The sequence below is a fragment of the Anomaloglossus baeobatrachus genome, chromosome 4, assembly GCF_048569485.1.
Source record: "Anomaloglossus baeobatrachus isolate aAnoBae1 chromosome 4, aAnoBae1.hap1, whole genome shotgun sequence".
In the NCBI taxonomy this organism is placed as follows: Eukaryota; Metazoa; Chordata; class Amphibia; order Anura; family Aromobatidae; genus Anomaloglossus; species Anomaloglossus baeobatrachus.
In genome coordinates, this window is record NC_134356.1 from 10,960,527 (window position 1) to 10,979,035 (window position 18,509).

The window sequence follows — 18,509 nt, forward strand, 5'->3', positions numbered from 1 at the left end:
CCTGCTACCAGCGAGTCTGCGCTCCCCCTGCAACCCATCCCACCATCCAGGGCCCCGGGGCCTTTCCCTACCCGTGGAGGATAACGTCATCTGGCTGCCCCACCCCATTACCCCCGCTACTCCCAACGGCAGCGGCGGTACTCCCTATTACCGAACACCACAGGGGGCGTCACGAACTATCTAATTCCCCTGTAAATAACCCCATCATGTTTTGGCGTGACCCTGAGCCCCCGGGTCCGGAGACCCTCGAGCCACGATGAGTGGCACCCGGATCCGAGCGGTTTGACCACTGCTGGGGTGGTACACGTCCGAAACAGACGTCATGAAATCTCCGCCCTGTGCGTTTAAAAACACTGCTGAACTCTGAGCTTTCGGTGCTTTTTTTTTTCTATAGGATTCTTTGTGGAGCCTGAAAAAAATGCAGTTGTATTTTTAAATACAGAATCAAAGCTTATCAAATATCTGGGAAAACGCATAAAAAACGCAGCAAACACGCAATAATCAGAGAAAATTGTTATTGCGTTGTGTGGTGCGGATACCTGCAGAAAAAAGCAGCATTTATGCTACGTGTGAACATGGCCTCAGGGTTGCATTTTTTATGCGTTTTAATAGAGAAAAATAATCAATTGCACCATTTTTTTTGCCATTAACCGATCCCCATAAATATTCTGATTGCTGTGTTGTTCAGGTCTTTACGATTACAAGGACACCAAATATGTGCATGTTATTTGGTGATTTGTGATATTTACTGTATAATTTAAAAAAAGTACAATAAAAATTACATTGTTCTATTTTTTTTATTATCTTTAATAATTTTATTTGAAGAAAATAAATCTTTTATTCTTCCTCTAGAATACAGGACATAGAGATGCTGCTCTGTACAATGAAGCTCAATGTCCAGTGTAATTGGCTGTAGAGTCAGAGGCTGCATTGCAGCTTCATCTTTATAAAATCCTCTCTCTGATGTCAGCAGAGTCTGTGGCTCATCTGCTTGTGCTGCTGTAACATGTTTAAAAGCTGCTGGATTGATTCCAAAGGGGGGTGGTGAAATCAAGTTATACTTTTAGCATTTTTTTTTCTCATTTCTTCATAGTAGTTTTATAGGAACATAAGAATCTGACTTTTTCCTTCACCTACACAAGGGATGCAGCATATATCTAGCTATATCTCTATGTATCTGAATAATCTGCTTCTGACTTCTCTGCCTGCAATACGGGTCAAAATTACCAAATCCTTCCCTATCTTACAGTAGCTCAGTGACAGAGCTGTTGCCTATGGACAAAGCGTTCATCACAACCTCATGAGTTCTAGCCAGAGCAGACAAGAAATGAATTTATTGTTTGTCTTGAGTTAATTTATTCACTGAACTGAGAGGAGGAGCCAGAACAAAAGCAGTGAACAGCGGGACTGCGGGGTAGAGCCCGCAAATCGGAACAGGTTCGCTGAATCCGGAACGGTTAGGAGGTATGTCATTGTCCTTTGTGATCTGTAGGTTGGAAATAAAGAAGGACGAGCTGTCCAGGAAGATGAGGTACATTGAGGAGCTGTGTAACATTTCTGATTCACTGACCATCTTACAGGATCCAGACACCAGGGACTTGTGTGATCCTGAGGAGGATGAGGACATGATGGAGGTGATCGGGGTGTGGAGCTGATCTCACACATATCACACACATTATCTGATATAATTAGAGGTGTAAATGTGACCGTCTATGTACAGACATATTACTGGATGTAAACCTGGCTGCTAATAATCTCCTTATATCAGATGATCTGAAAACTGCGACCTGGACAGAAATAAGACAGAATCTTCCAGAAACAACAGAGAAATTCCAGTCTCCTCAGGTGATGAGCAGGAGGGGATTTACCTCAGGACGACATTACTGGGATGTGGAGATCAGTGGGTCAGGGAGGAGATATGTTACCCCAGTATAGCCAGGAGGGGTCGTCAGTCAGGCATTGGCGATAATAACAAGTCCTGTTGTTTATATGGGGTGTACGATAATATTTGTTCAGTGATACATGACAGTAAAGTGATCCCGTTACCTCAGCAGATCTCCAGTGATGGAGTCCGGATCTGTCTGGATTATGAGGCCGGGCAGTTGTCCTTTTATGAGCTGTGTGACCCCATCAGACACTTACACACCTTCACTGCCGCCTTCTCCGAGCCCCTTCATGCTGCGTTATGGTTTGGTTATTTAAGTATTTCAGGTGAGAGCAGCTGTGAGGAGCCGTCATCATAGAAGAAATCTGCCCAGTGACATCACAGAAATGAAAATCTGATTGGTGAACATTTAGCCAATAAGCTGGAGGCATCAGTGGGTGTGGCTACAGCTGATACAGTCATATGAAAAAGTTTGGGCACCCCTATTAATGTTAACCTTTTTTCTTTATAACAATTTGGGTTTTTGCTATTTCAGTGTCATATATCTAATAACTGATGGACTGAGTAATATTTCTGAATTGAAATGAGGTTTATTGTACTAACAGAAAATGTGCAATCTGCATTTAAACTAAATTTGACCGGTGCAAAAGTATGGGCACCCTTATCTATTTCTTGTTTTGAACACTCCTAACTACTTTTTACTGACTTAGTGAAACACTAAATTGTTTTTGTAACCTCATTGAGCTTTGAACTTCATAGGCAGGTGGATCCAATCATGAGAAAAGGTATTTAAGGTGGCCACTTGCAAGTTGTTCTCCTATTTGAATCTCCTATGAAGAGTGGCATCATGGGCTCCTCAAAACAACTCTCAAATGATCTGAAAACAAAGATTATTCAACATAGTTGTTCAGGGGAAGGTACAAAAAGTTGTCTCAGAGATTTAAACTGTCAGTTTCCACTGTGAGGAACATAGTAAGGAAATGGAAGAACACAGGTACTGTTCTTGTTAAGCCCAGAAGTGGCAGGCCAAGAAAAATATCAGAAAGGCAGAGAAGAAGAATGGTGAGAACAGTCAAGGACAATCCACAGACCACCTCCAAAGACCTGCAGCATCATCTTGCTGCAGATGGTGTCACTGTGCATCGGTCAACAATACAGCGCACGTTGCACAAGGAGAAGCTGTATGGGAGAGTGATGCAAAAGAAGCCGTTTCTGCAAGCACGCCACAAACAGAGTCGCCTGAGGTATGCAAAAGCACATTTGGACAAGCCAGTTACATTTTGGAAGAAGGTCCTGTGGACTGATGAAACAAAGATTGAGTTGTTTGGTCATACAAAAAGGCGTTATGCATGGAGGCAAAAAAACACGGCATTCCAAGAAAAGCACTTGCTACCCACAGTAACATTTGGTGGAGGTTCCATCATGCTTTGGGGCTGTGTGGCCAATGCCGGCACCGGGAATCTTGTTAAAGTTGAGGGTCACATGGATTCAACTCAGTATCAGCAGATTCTTGACAATGATGTGCAAGAATCAGTGACGAAGTTGAAGTTACGCAGGGGATGGATATTTCAGCAAGACAATGATCCAAAACATCGCTCCAAATCTACTCAGGCATTCATGCAGAGGAACAATTACAATGTTCTGGAATGGCCATCCCAGTCCCCAGACCTGAATATCATTGAACATCTGTGGGATGATGTGAAGCGGCTGTCCATGCTCGGCGACCATCAAACTTAACTGAACTGGAATTGTTTTGTAAACAGGAATGGTCAAATCTACCTTCATACATTACTCTAACCATAGCTATATCCATAGGTTTAAAAAAAAATGTGTAAAAACTTTGCTCGATTGCTGAGCTCTGTATGGGAACTGGTAAAAGAGACCCACATGACAAAGCAATGGCTGCTTTACTCCGCGTGCTCCTCAAAGATTTAGAGCCTGATGGCGCAGCTCAAGACATTGGAGGTGCTCCTTGATCATTGGCTGAGGGGCAATCCATACAGCAAGGTGCTCGAGACCACCGCCCCTGTGATCCCCTCACTGTTCAACACACCTTAAATAGGTAAGAATCTCAGGAACAGAATTTTACACCACTTTAGGGCTCAAGGACCTTCTAGATCTTATGATGTTTTTCTCACTGAACCTCTGAATTCATAGGTGACAATCAATTGCAATGAACTACAAATATCAAAAAACTGACCCGCACCTCCAGGAACAAGACAAGTGTGAACAGATGCAAGCCAAGACAACTATTCAATATAACCCAACACTTATAGAGCTGCACTCTGAAATGCTATAATAAGCAAACATAGAATATATGACATTAGAATTGTATTATTGCTATAGAAAAAAGTTAAAAATACGGTATTAAAAGCAAAATATTTACCAATTCATGAGAGCTCAACAGCCAGCGACAAGGCGTATCCCTTTGTTGGGACTCTAACCTTATATGCCTCTACCTGGACTAAAAGGCCTAAGACGTTTTTTAATTGGAGATTGATCCTGGCCTTTATGTTGTAGGATTTCACCCTGGGTAGTGGTATATAAGGTTAGGGTCCCAACAAACGGTACAATGATGATGACGCAATGCACCCAAATAGGTGAAACATGCATTGCTGAATAATTTCATAATACATTTCTCATTAGGGCAGGAGCAGAATTGATCTAATCCAGAGCTCAGGGATTGAGTCATGAATATCAAATCGGTGGTGGTCCGGCTCCCAGTAACGCTCACCAGTCAATCAGGAGCCGCAGGGCTCTGGAGACCGCTCAGCTCCATACACCACGTAGTGGCAATGAATGGAACTGCAAGCCGAGCCTTATTCATTTCAATGGACTGTCGTGGCAGGACCACTCACAGCCACTATACATTAATGACCTTTGCGGAAAGGTCATCGGTAATATATTTCTGGAGAACCTTTCAAGCGTTCCATGAAGTCAGTCCTGAGTAGATTTCCTTATATACAAATCTTAAGAGAACTCCCGAAGTGATGTTCCTCTGGAGATCTGGTAATATAATCCTGTATTATCCTGCCCTGCAAGATGATGAATTCCTCCAAATCCAGACATTAATGGCAGGTGCTCTGTGAAGGAGCTATACAGCTTATTTCCGGGGTCTTTGGTGTCCGTTTCATACATATGGACCAGGTATTGGGAGTATGGACACTCACTTTAGGCTGAGGAAGGTCTTCTGCTGGGGTAACAACTTTACGTAATCTCTGCAGAAAAATAAGTGCAGGAAATTAGAGTCTGGCAAAAGAAACACATTAATCAATTTAGGAACAAATCAAGCCAGACATGTCACTCAAAGCAAGGATCACCGAGCTACAACTTGTCTACTGTGGACACATCATACAAAGAGAGCAATCACTGGAGGACATAATGGTCAGAAGAATAGAAAGGAAGACCAGCAACCCAATGGCTTGATACAAAGAGAATTGTAGAGAAGACCCTGGTGGACCTATCTAGGCAGAGAAGACCCTGGTGGACCTATCTAGGCAGAGAAGACCCTGGTGGACCTATCTAGGTGGAGAAGACACTGGTGGACATATCTAGGTGGAGAAGACACTGGCGGACCTATCTGGGCAGAGAAGACCCTGGTGGACCTATCTAGGCAGAGAAGACCCTGGTGGACCTATCTAGGTGGAGAAGACACTGGCGGACCTATCTGGGCAGAGAAGACCCTGGTGGACCTATCTAGGCAGAGAAGACCCTGGTGGACCTATCTAGGTGGAGAAGACACTGGCGGACCTATCTAGGCAGAGAAGACCCTGGTGGACATATCTAGGCGGAGAAGACACTGGCGGACCTATCTAGGCAGAGAAGACCCTGGTGGACATATCTAGGCAAAGAAGACACTGGTGGACCTATCTAGGCAAAGTAGACACTGTTGGACCTATCTAGGCAGAGAAGACACTGTTGGACCTATCTAGGCAGAGAAGACACTGTTGGACCTATCTAGGCAGAGAAGACCCTGGTGGACCTATCTAGGCAGAGAAGACCCTGATGGACCTAACTAGGCAGAAAAGACCCTGATGGACCTATCTAGGCAGAAAAGACCCTGGTGGACCTATCTAGGCAATGAAGACCCTGGTGGACCTATCTAGCCAAAGAAGACCCTGGTGGACCTATCTTTGCAGAGAAGACACTGGTGGACCTATCTAGACGGAGAAGACCCAGGTGCACCTATCTAGGCTCCACAAGATTGATTTTTCTACCAAGCGTTCATCCATCAAGTCGCTATGGCTCAGGATTAAGCTAAAGGCCGTTATCTATCTATCTATCTCTGGTTGTCTCATTTGCTTACCACATTTAATACAATGGGTCGAGTAATAGGCAGAGTTTGCTTTATAGTAAGTATAGTCACAACAATGTCTTTATGGTAACACTTTACCTCCTTCAAGGATCCTTCTGTCCTCAGGACTATATAGATGGCATATAGAGGAATACAGATCATGGAAGAGATGGCCATAAGCCATCCGATGGCGTAACCCCACGGTGGGTACACATAGTGGTTATTGTACTTCAGCGGAATAGATCTGATTAATGAGAAGAGGAATGCTGCCTGGAGAGAAAAACAATCAGAAATCAGAAAAGTGGCTCCTCGGGGGCGGTGCTTTCTGACATATTGACACCTCCCTTAATCCTGGCTCTCTAACCTCAGTATATTATGTTTTCTTGTTGGAATAACATGTGATGAACACCATTGTGTGTTCGGAAGGCTGAGACCTCTAGTGTACCTGAGAAAATGGCCAGATGTGCCCACATTAGGGCCAGGACAGGGTCTAAGGAGGCCCCTGACCACAATAACTATGAGGAGCACTGGCCGCACTATTGGTTTCAATAATACTTCCATACAATACACAGAGTTTTACCAGCTGAACAGGCAAAACACATGCCACTAAATAATGATTCCATACTGTGCTCCCAAATAATACCGCTGTACATGTAGTTCCTGTCTATCATCCTAAGTACATTGGTGGAGTCCTAAGGGCAAGTTACAAGACTGTTGCCTCTTACCACACACACAGCCGGGGTCACAGCCACCCAACATATCTTCATCAGGGGCCACGGGCGGTACCCGATCATATCTTTGATGTTGTCATAGAAACGATTTGCTCCTGAGAAGATAAAATAAGAAATCAATTCACGGATACAACTCACAATATCCTTTTGTGCATTGATTCCATTAATGCAGTTTCCATTTTTACACTATAATTTTTTCCGCAATAACTTTTTAGTTTTTCCTCCTCGTAGCCGTATGATTACTGCTTTAGAGCTTGATTTTTGGGGGACGAGTTGTAAATTTTGAATGACACCATTCATTTTACCATATAATAGACATAACATAGTAAAACAAGAATTATTAGTTTGGTGAAATGGTAAAAAAGGGGGATCTGGGATCAGAAGGTCACATTACATTGTGGATCACAGATCTACTTTAGTGCCTGCTCGCCATTTACCCTGATTTGGGGCATATTTAATTCCATCCAGAAGTGAAGGAGTTAAGGTTCCTTTCTATCCTGCAGTGATCTAACAGGTAGTTGTAATCTCAGCTGAAGCTGCTTCCTTCTGATATAAGTATCCACTCCTTCCTATGCCGGCTATAGCGCTATAGCTCATACCTATGCTGTCCACTTGGAAGGAGACAGTCTCTGGAGGAGGCTGAGGCGTTACTTCAGTTGCAGCTGAGATGTTCATCCTAAAGTTTTATTGCTGCTTGCAATCAGGATCGTATAGAAAGGAACTCTATCACCAGCCAAATACCAAGGCGAAGAGACACAGAGGGTGAGGGATAATGATTAGCAGCTGAAAGGAAGAGACCTCCACAGGGTCCTAAAGAAGAAAGAGTAAACCCAAACAGAAAAGACACAAAAATTCCATTCACACCACAGAGGAAAGGATAGAATATCAAGGAGCAGAAACCCAGCGACCTTCTACAGCCGGACACCACAGGGCTGTCTGTGCACCGTGACACACCCGTGACACTGTTGTTCCAGGTACTATGAGGATAGATCCTATAACTAATCTGGATACCCAGGAATTGCTCTTACATTTGGCATCCTGCTCTCTGTACCCCCATCTCCCTCTGGTTATCCTTGGCTGGCATTGTCCTCACCGTACCTATACATGTGTAGTATTGATACTCACCATACACCCATCCTATACAGACACACTCAGCTATCCCAAAAAAGAGGAGGCAGATACCACTGGAAGCAAAGTAGTCATAGAGCTGGAATATGTATATCCCTCCCTGCAAAACATAGAGGGTTATATATCACGGATAGGGACTGGAGGCCGGTGCTTGTTTACTTCCAATACCTTGTAGGCCACACAAGACTATGCCCCCAATTAATCATTTCACTAATAAGACATGATTTTTTCACCTCATTCTGTTTTTGTCAAATTTTATTTCCATAGAATAGGTGCAGCATGAGAGGAAACCTGAGAATCTAAACTTTCCAGAGAATAGGTGCAGCATGAGAGGAAACATGAGAATCTAAACTTTCAATAAAATAGGTGCAGCATGAGAGGAAACCTGAGAATCTACACTTTCCAAAGAATAGGTGCAGCATGAGAGGAAACATGAGAATCTAAACTTTCAATAGAATAGGTGCAGCATGAGAGGAAACCTGAGAATCTTAACCCTCCAGAGAATAGGTGCAGCATGAGAGGAAACCTGAGAATCTAAACTTTCCAGAGAATAGGTGCAGCATGAGAGGAAACCTGAGAATCTAAACTTTCCAGAGAATAGGTGCAGCATGAGAGGAAACCTGAGAATCTTAACCCTCCAGAGAATAGGTGTAGCATGAGAGGAAACCTGAGAATCCAAACTTTCAATAGAATAGGTGCAGCATGAGAGGAAACCTGAGAATCTAAACTTTCCAGAGAATAGGTGCAGCATGAGAGGAAACATGAGAATCTAAACTTTCAATAAAATAGGTGCAGCATGAGAGGAAACCTGAGAATCTACACTTTCCAAAGAATAGGTGCAGCATGAGAGGAAACATGAGAATCTAAACTTTCAATAGAATAGGTGCAGCATGAGAGGAAACCTGAGAATCTTAACCCTCCAGAGAATAGGTGCAGCATGAGAGGAAACCTGAGAATCTAAACTTTCCAGAGAATAGGTGCAGCATGAGAGGAAACCTGAGAATCTAAACTTTCCAGAGAATAGGTGCAGCATGAGAGGAAACCTGAGAATTTTAACCCTCCAGAGAATAGGTGTAGCATGAGAGGAAACCTGAGAATCCAAACTTTCAATAGAATAGGTGCAGCATGAGAGGAAACCTGAGAATCTAAACTTTCCAGAGAATAGGTGCAGCATGAGAGGAAACCTGAGAATCTAAACTTTCCAGAGAATAGGTGCAGCATGAGAGGAAACCTGAGAATCTAAACTTTCAATAGAATAGGTGCAGCATGAGAGGAAACCTGAGAATCTAAACTTTCCATAGAATAGGTGCTGCGTGAGAGGAAACCTGAGAATCTAAACTTTCAATAGAATAGGTGCAGCATGAGAGGAAACCTGAGAATCTAAACTTTCCAGAGAATAGGTGCAGCATGAGAGGAAACCTGAGAATCTTAACCCTCCAGAGAATAGGTGCTGCGTGAGAGGAAACCTGAGAATCCAAACTTTCCAAAGAATAGGTGCAGCATGAGAGGAAACCTGAGAATCTAAACTTTCAATAGAATAGGTGCAGCATGAGAGGAAACCTGAGAATCTAAACTTTCCAGAGAATAGGTGCAGCATGAGAGGAAACCTGAGAATGTAAACTTTCCAGAGAATAGGTGCAGCATGAGAGGAAACCTGAGAATCTAAACCCTCCATAGAATAGGTGCAGCATGAGAGGAAACCTGAGAATCTAAACTTTCCAGAGAATAGGTGCAGCATGAGAGGAAACCTGAGAATCTTAACCCTCCAGAGAATAGGTGCAGCATGAGAGGAAACCTGAGAATCTAAACTTTCCAGAGAATAGGTGCAGCATGAGAGGAAACCTGAGAATCTTAACCCTCCAGAGAATAGGTGCTGCGTGAGAGGAAACCTGAGAATCCAAACTTTCCAAAGAATAGGTGCAGCATGAGAGGAAACCTGAGAATCTAAACTTTCAATAGAATAGGTGCAGCATGAGAGGAAACCTGAGAATCTTAACCCTCCAGAGAATAGGTGCTGCGTGAGAGGAAACCTGAGAATCTAAACTTTCCATAGAATAGGTGCAGCATGAGAGGAAACCTGAGAATCTAAACTTTCTAGAGAATAGGTGCAGCATGAGAGGAAACCTGAGAATCTAAACTTTCTAGAGAATAGGTGCAGCATGAGAGGAAACCTGAGAATCTAGGCTTTCCAGAGAATAGGTGCAGCATGAGAGGAAACCTGAGAATCTAAACTTTCGATAGAATAGGTGCAGCATGAGAGGAAACCTGAGAATCTAATCTTTCCACAGAATAGGTGCAGCATCAAAGGAAACCTGAGAATCTAGGCTTTCCATAGAATAGGTGCAGCATGAGAGGAAACCTGAGAATCTACACTTTCGATAGAATAGGTGCAGCATGAGAGGAAACCTGAGAATCTAATCTTTCCACAGAATAGGTGCAGCATGAGAGGAAACCTGAGAATCTTAACCCTCCAGAGCATAGGTGCTGCGTGAGAGGAAACCTGAGAATCTAAAATTTCCATAGAATAGGTGCAGCATGAGAGGAAACCTGAGAATCTAAACTTTCTAGAAAATAGGTGAAGCATGGGAGGAAACCTGAGAATCTAGGCTTTCCAGAGAATAGGTGCAGCATGAGAGGAAACCTGAGAATCTAAACTTTCTAGAGAATAGGTGCAGCATGAGAGGAAACCTGAGAATCTAAACTTTCTAGAGAATAGGTGAAGCATGAGAGGAAACCTGAGAATCTTAACCCTCCAGAGAATAGGTGCAGCATGAGAGGAAACCTGAGAATCTAATCTTTCCACAGAATAGGTGCAGCATGAAAGGAAACCTGAGAATCTAGGCTTTCCAGAGAATAGGTGCTGCGTGAGAGGAAACCTGAGAATCTAAAATTTCCATAGAATAGGTGCAGCATGAGAGGAAACCTGAGACTCTAATCTTTCCACAGAATAGGTGCAGCATGAGAGGAAACCTGAGAATCTTAACCCTCCAGAGCATAGGTGCTGCGTGAGAGGAAACCTGAGAATCTAAAATTTCCATAGAATAGGTGCAGCATGAGAGGAAACCTGAGAATCTAAACTTTCTAGAAAATAGGTGAAGCATGGGAGGAAACCTGAGAATCTAGGCTTTCCAGAGAATAGGTGCAGCATGAGAGGAAACCTGAGAATCTAAACTTTCTAGAGAATAGGTGCAGCATGAGAGGAAACCTGAGAATCTAGGCTTTCCAGAGAATAGGTGCAGCATGAGAGGAAACCTGAGAATCTAAACTTTCTAGAGAATAGGTGAAGCATGAGAGGAAACCTGAGAATCTTAACCCTCCAGAGAATAGGTGCAGCATGAGAGGAAACCTGAGAATCTAATCTTTCCACAGAATAGGTGCAGCATGAAAGGAAACCTGAGAATCTAGGCTTTCCAGAGAATAGGTGCAGCATGAGAGGAAACCTGAGAATCTAATCTTTCCACAGAATAGGTGCAGCATGAGAGGAAACCTGAGAATCTTAACCCTCCAGAGCATAGGTGCTGCGTGAGAGGAAACCTGAGAATCTAAAATTTCCATAGAATAGGTGCAGCATGAGAGGAAACCTGAGAATCTAAACTTTCTAGAAAATAGGTGAAGCATGGGAGGAAACCTGAGAATCTAGGCTTTCCAGAGAATAGGTGCAGCATGAGAGGAAACCTGAGAATCTAAACTTTCTAGAGAATAGGTGCAGCATGAGAGGAAACCTGAGAATCTAGGCTTTCCAGAGAATAGGTGCAGCATGAGAGGAAACCTGAGAATCTAAACTTTCTAGAGAATAGGTGAAGCATGAGAGGAAACCTGAGAATCTTAACCCTCCAGAGAATAGGTGCAGCATGAGAGGAAACCTGAGAATCTAATCTTTCCACAGAATAGGTGCAGCATGAAAGGAAACCTGAGAATCTAGGCTTTCCAGAGAATAGGTGCTGCGTGAGAGGAAACCTGAGAATCTAAAATTTCCATAGAATAGGTGCAGCATGAGAGGAAACCTGAGAATCTAATCTTTCCACAGAATAGGTGCAGCATGAGAGGAAACCTGAGAATCTTAACCCTCCAGAGCATAGGTGCTGCGTGAGAGGAAACCTGAGAATCTAAAATTTCCATAGAATAGGTGCAGCATGAGAGGAAACCTGAGAATCTAAACTTTCCATAGAATAGGTGCAGCATGAGAGGAAACCTGAGAATCTAAACTTTCTAGAAAATAGTTGCAGCATGAGAGGAAACCTGAGAATCTACACTTTCCAGAGAATAGGTGCAGCATGAGAGGAAACCTGAGAATGTAAACTTTCCAGAGAATAGGTGCAGCATGAGAGGAAACCTGAGAATCTAAACCCTCCATAGAATAGGTGCAGCATGAGAGGAAACCTGAGAATCTAAACTTTCGAGAGAATAGGTGCAGCATGAGAGGAAACCTGAGAATCTAAACTTTCTAAAGAATAGGTGCAGCATGAGAGGAACCCTGAGAATATAAAGGCTCTAGAAAATAGGTGCGGCATGAGAGGAAACCTGAGAATCTAAACTTTCCAGAGAAAAGGTGCAGCATGAGAGGAAACCTGAGGATCCAAACTTTCCATAGAATAGGTGCAGCATGAGAGGAAACCTGAGAATGTAAACTTTCCAGAGAATAGGTGCAGCATGAGAGGAAACCTGAGAATGTAAACTTTCCAGAGAATAGGTGCAGCATGAGAGGAAACCTGAAACACCTGAAACGTTTCAAGACAAGGGAATCAGTGTGCCGAGTGGCTTTGATATCTTAATCACCTGAGTAACAATAGGCAGACCAAACAGGAAACAGACAACAGATATAATCAGGATAAGTATCTCTCTTCTGTAGCCCTTGCGCAGGACTGTGGGGTAAAGATCAATGATGGATAAACAGAGAGCCTCGACGTAAATGAACTGCAAAAAGAGAAAAATATCAATATAAATGTACCGTATATAAAACACAGAGGAAGTCTTTACAATCACCTCCCGCAATGCTAAATTATTTTCATGTCCTTAGGAAAAGCATCAAAGTTTAATTGTTGAGTGTGGATTTCCCCATTTTGTTGATTCGTAAGTATGTGGAATGCAAAAAGAGAAGTGATTCATCTATTTTTCTAATAATTTTGCGTAAAGTGAAACTCCAACCAGGATTATACACTTCACCTCCAACTGAATGTTGTTATTTATCACCCAACAATTAACATATTATTCTGTATATTGTATCTCTCATAAAAGAGGAACATAGAGCTTCTAAAAGGTTTGTCTGCAAGATGAGACCATAGCTGCTTCTAAAAGGTTTGTCTGCAAGAAGAGGCCATAGCTGCTTCTAAAAGGTTTGTCTGCAAGATGAGGCCATAGCTGCTTCTAAAAGGTTTGTCTGTAATATGAGGCCATAGCTGCTTCTAAAAGGTTTGTCTGCAAGAAGAGGCCATAGCTGCTTCTAAAAGGTTTGTCTGCAAGAAGAGTCCATAGCTGCTTCTAAAAGGTTTGTCTGCAAGATGAGGCCATAGCTGTTTCTAAAAGGTTTGTCTGCAAGAAGAGGCCATAGCTGCTTCTAAAAGGTTTGTCTGTAATATGAGGCCATAGCTGCTTCTAAAAGGTTTGTCTGTAATATGAGTCCATAGCTGCTTCTAAAAGGTTTGTCTGCAAGATGAGGCCATAGCTGTTTCTAAAAGGTTTGTCTGCAAGAAGACGCCATAGCTGCTTCTAAAAGGTTTGTCTGCAAGATGAGGCCATAGCTGTTTCTAAAAGGTTTGTCTGCAAGAAGAGGCCATAGCTGCTTCTAAAAGGTTTGTCTGCAAGAAGAGGTCATAGCTGCTTCTAAAAGGTTTGTCTGTAATATGAGGCCATAGCTGCTTCTAAAAGGTTTGTCTGGAAGAAGAGGCCATAGCTGCTTCTAATGGGTTTGTCTGCAAGATGAGGCCATAGCTGCTTCTAAAACGTTTGTCTGCAAGATGAGGCCATAGCTGTTTCTAAAAGGTTTGTCTGCAAGAAGAGGTCATAGCTGCTTCTAAAAGGTTTGTCTGCAAGATGAGGCCATAGCTGCTTCTAAAAGGTTTGTCTGCAAGATGAGGCCATGGCTGTTTCTAAAAGGTTTGTCTGCAAGAAGAGGCCATAGCTGCTTCTAAAAGGTTTGTCTGCAAGAAGAGGTCATAGCTGCTTCTAAAAGGTTTGTCTGTAATATGAGGCCATAGCTGCTTCTAAAAGGTTTGTCTGGAAGAAGAGGCCATAGCTGCTTCTAATGGGTTTGTCTGCAAGATGAGGCCATAGCTGCTTCTAAAAGGTTTGACTGGAAGAAGAGGCCATAGCTGCTTCTAATGGGTTTGTCTGCAAGATGAGGCCATAGCTGCTTCTAAAAGGTTTGTCTGCAAGAAGAGGCCATAGGTGCTTCTAAAAGGTTTGTCTTCAAGATGAGGCCATAGCTGCTTCTAAAAGGTTTGTCTGTAATATGAGGCCATAGCTGCTTCTAATGGGTTTGTCTTAAGATGAGACCATAGCTGCTTCTAATGGGTTTGTCTGCAAGATGAGGCCATAGCTGCTTCTAATGGGTTTGTCTGCAAGATGAGCCCATAGCTGCTTCTAATGGGTTTGCCTGCAAGATGAGCCCATAGCTGCTTCTAATGGGTTTGCCTGCAAGATGAGACCATAGCTGCTTCTAATGGGTCTGTCTGCAAGATGAGGCCATAGTTGCTTCTAATGGGTTTGTCTGCAAGAAGAGGCCATAGCTGCTTCTAATGGGTTTGTCTGCAATATGAGGCCATTGCTGCTTCTAATGGGTTTGTCTGCAAGATGAGGTCATAGCTGCTTCTAATGGGTTTGTCTGTAAGATGAGGCCATAGCTGCTTCTAATGGGTTTGTCTGTAAAATGAGACCATAGCTGCTTCTAATGGGTTTGTCTGCAAGATGAGGCCATAGCTGCTTCGAAAAGGTTTGTCTGCAATATGAGGCCATAGCTGCTTCTAAAAGGTTTGTCTACAAGAAGAGGCCATAGCTGCTTCTAATGGGTTTGTCTGTAAGATGAGGCCATAGCTGCTTCTAAAAGGTTAAATTAGCAAAAAGTGGTATTGGAGCCTCTCACTACATGTTGTATACAGGCAGAAAGTCACAGATAGGACATACTAAGAGAGAGCTATGACCGGATGGCAGTTACTGTTTCTAGCCTTCTTCTCCTGCTCTTCCAATGCACACAGGAATCCATCTTACATATCTTGTTACCTAACTACATCCAGTAAGAAGATACCACCATCTTCCCTGTGTTTACAAGCTGCACATTCCCAGTTTCCACACACAAATTAATATCTCTTAGCTGAGGAGCAGGAAGTCTCACTTGTCTGTGAAATAGGGAGGCAGTGGAGAGCCCAACTTCAGTCTCTGAAATGTAGACAGGTAGTCTCTTAATAATCGGGACACCAAATTACCTGACTGTCCAGCCCGAGGAGAATCACCATGATAAAGAAGAGAATGGACCAGAGCTGGGACACCGGCATCATCGTCACGGCCTTGGGATAAACAATAAAAGCCAGACCAGGTCCTGTAAGAAATCATATAATTACTGCACACGTACACACCGACCGCTGTCCACGGGGCAGGCAACTTATACAATAAGAGGACATAATGCATTCATTACGTTTTGAACTCCAATCACATTCGGAGCTGCATTCATAATACTGCTGTCTTTTTAAGTCCCAAGTCAGACTCCAGTTATGGTTCAACAGCAGAATTTCGATTGCAGCTCTAGATGAAACTAAAGTATAAGCCCTAATGTATGACTGGAGCATTATATGGATTTCCTTAATTTTCTATATAGATATTGTCTTCTTATTCATTCTGCTCCATAAAGTGCCCAAAACAAAGCTGTGCTCTGTGAGAGGCAGTCTCTTATATAGCAGGTGGCCATTTCAGTTCATTTCCCACCAAAGTTGAATCCCTTCTTACCAGATTCAGCAACTTCAGATATTGGGACCCCCTGCTCCTGCGCCATGAACCCCAAAACAGAGAAGATAGCAAATCCTCCCAAGAAGCTGGTGAAGCTGTCCAGTAAGCACAAAAGCACGCAGTCCCTGCAGTAACAGAGGCAACAAGGAGAAAACAGGGATGGACTTTACCACTCAGGTTATTGCCAAATTCTAATAACTTTTCATAATGCAGAAATGACATGAAGATTTATGTCCTCTCCCCCAACGGCCCTCAAAGCATCTACCCCGTGGTCAGATCAACACCGTATACATACCTATAGCAGTTGTAATTATAGGAGTTATAACTACCAATACCAATGGTGAACCCCATAGTGATAGCGAAGGAATAGAATATCTGTGTCCCAGCGTCTATCCAAACCTACAGAGGAAAAATAAAGGATGAATACAAGAATATAACTACTATAATACTGCCCCCTATGTACAAGAATATAACTACTATAATACTGCCCCCTATGTACAAGAATATAACTACTATAATACTGCCCCCTATGTACAAGAATATAACTACTATAATACTGCTCCTATGTACAAGAATATAACTACTATAATACTGCCCCTATGTACAAGAATATAACTACTATAATACTGCCCCCTATGTTCAAGAATATAACTACTATAATACTGCTCCTATGTACAAGAATATAACTACTATAATACTGCCCCTATGTACAAGAATATAACTACTATAATACTGCTCCCTATGTACAAGAATATAACTACTATAATACTGCTCCCTATGTACAAGAATATAACTACTATAATACTGCTCCCTATATACAAGAATATAACTACTATAATACTGCCCCCTATGTACAAGAATATAACTACTATAATACTGCTCCCTATATACAAGAATATAACTACTATAATACTGCCCCTATGTTCAAGAATATAACTACTATAATGCTGCTCCTATGTACAAGAATATAACTACTATAATACTGCCCCTATGTACAAGAATATAACTACTATAATACTGCTCCCTATGTACAAGAATATAACTACTATAATACTGCTCCCTATAAACAAGAATATAACTACTATAATACTGCTCCCTATGTACAAGAATATAACTACTATAATACTGCTCCCTATGTACAAGAATATAACTACTATAATACTGCTCCCTATATACAAGAATATAACTACTATAATACTGCCCCCTATGTACAAGAATATAACTACTATAATACTGCTCCCTATATACAAGAATATAACTACTATAATACTGCCCCTATGTTCAAGAATATAACTACTATAATGCTGCTCCTATGTACAAGAATATAACTACTATAATACTGCCCCTATGTTCAAGAATATAACTACTATAATGCTGCTCCTATGTACAAGAATATAACTACTATAATACTGCCCCTATATACAAGAATATAACTACTATAATACTGCCCCCTGTGTACAAGAATATAACTACTATAATACTGCCCCTATGTACAAGAATATAACTACTATAATACTGCCCCTATGTACAAGAATATAACTACTATAATACTGCCCCTATGTACAAGAATATAACTACTATAATACTGCCCCTATGTACAAGAATATAACTACTATAATACTGCTCCTATATACAAGAATATAACTACTATAATACTGCCCCTATGTACAAGAATATAACTACTATAATACTGCCCCTATGTACAAGAATATAACTACTATAATACTGCTCCTATATACAAGAATATAACTACTATAATACTGCCCCTATGTACAAGAATATAACTACTATAATACTGCTCCTATATACAAGAATATAACTACTATAATACTGCCCCTATGTACAAGAATATAACTACTATAATACTGCCCCCTGTGTACAAGAATATAACTACTATAATACTGCTCCTATGTACAAGAATATAACTACTATAATACTGCCCCTATGTACAAGAATATAACTACTATAATACTGCCCCCTGTGTACAAGAATATAACTACTATAATACTGCCCCTATGTACAAGAATATAACTACTATAATACTGCCCCTATGTACAAGAATATAACTACTATAATACTGCCCCTATGTAATCTGTTATTCTGTATGACATGCGCAGTATCTGGATCCTTACACTCCGCAGGCTCCGGCCTCCCTGGTTTGGTCTTTCCTCACCTGTGGGTCCTTTAGTCTTGCAGTATCTGGTCTTAGGTAGAAGAGGACGCCATTGGAGGCCCCGGGGAGGGTGACTCCGCGGATCAGCAGGATGATGAGCATCACATAGGGAAATGTTGAAGTGAAATACACGACCTGTGGATAAAAAAGGGATACATTGGAAGAAGTCTATATTGTAATTGCTGGAAAATCTTATTTGCGCCGTGTACTAATGGCCCTGAACGTTTTGCTCCTCTCGCGGTCACGTTTCTTCGTTTTCTGACCGAATATTCCCATTTTTATTTGAAAATCAATTCTAAGATTCTAATGTAAGAGTTTTCCGAGCTCAAGATATTGATGACTTATTGATAAGACGGGAGAATG

At 42.0% G+C, this 18,509-nt stretch overlaps 1 protein-coding gene across 2 annotated transcripts in view; it reads right to left on the reverse strand.

The window, feature by feature from the left end:
• Positions 1-3,344: 3,344 nt before the first annotated feature.
• Positions 3,345-18,509, reverse strand: part of LOC142302537 (sodium- and chloride-dependent betaine transporter-like) — a 31,758-nt gene continuing 16,593 nt past the window's right edge. For both annotated transcript variants that reach the window (XM_075343633.1, XM_075343632.1), the window contains exons 7-15: positions 18,147-18,281; positions 16,269-16,372; positions 15,974-16,098; positions 15,457-15,569; positions 12,815-12,952; positions 8,036-8,138; positions 6,905-7,005; positions 6,279-6,449; positions 3,345-5,103 (exon numbers count right to left, since the gene is read on the reverse strand). In XM_075343633.1, the coding sequence (XP_075199748.1) occupies positions 4,954-5,103; positions 6,279-6,449; positions 6,905-7,005; positions 8,036-8,138; positions 12,815-12,952; positions 15,457-15,569; positions 15,974-16,098; positions 16,269-16,372; positions 18,147-18,281 (1,140 nt within the window). In that variant the 3' untranslated portion in view covers positions 3,345-4,953. The remainder of the gene's footprint in view (positions 5,104-6,278; positions 6,450-6,904; positions 7,006-8,035; positions 8,139-12,814; positions 12,953-15,456; positions 15,570-15,973; positions 16,099-16,268; positions 16,373-18,146; positions 18,282-18,509) is intronic.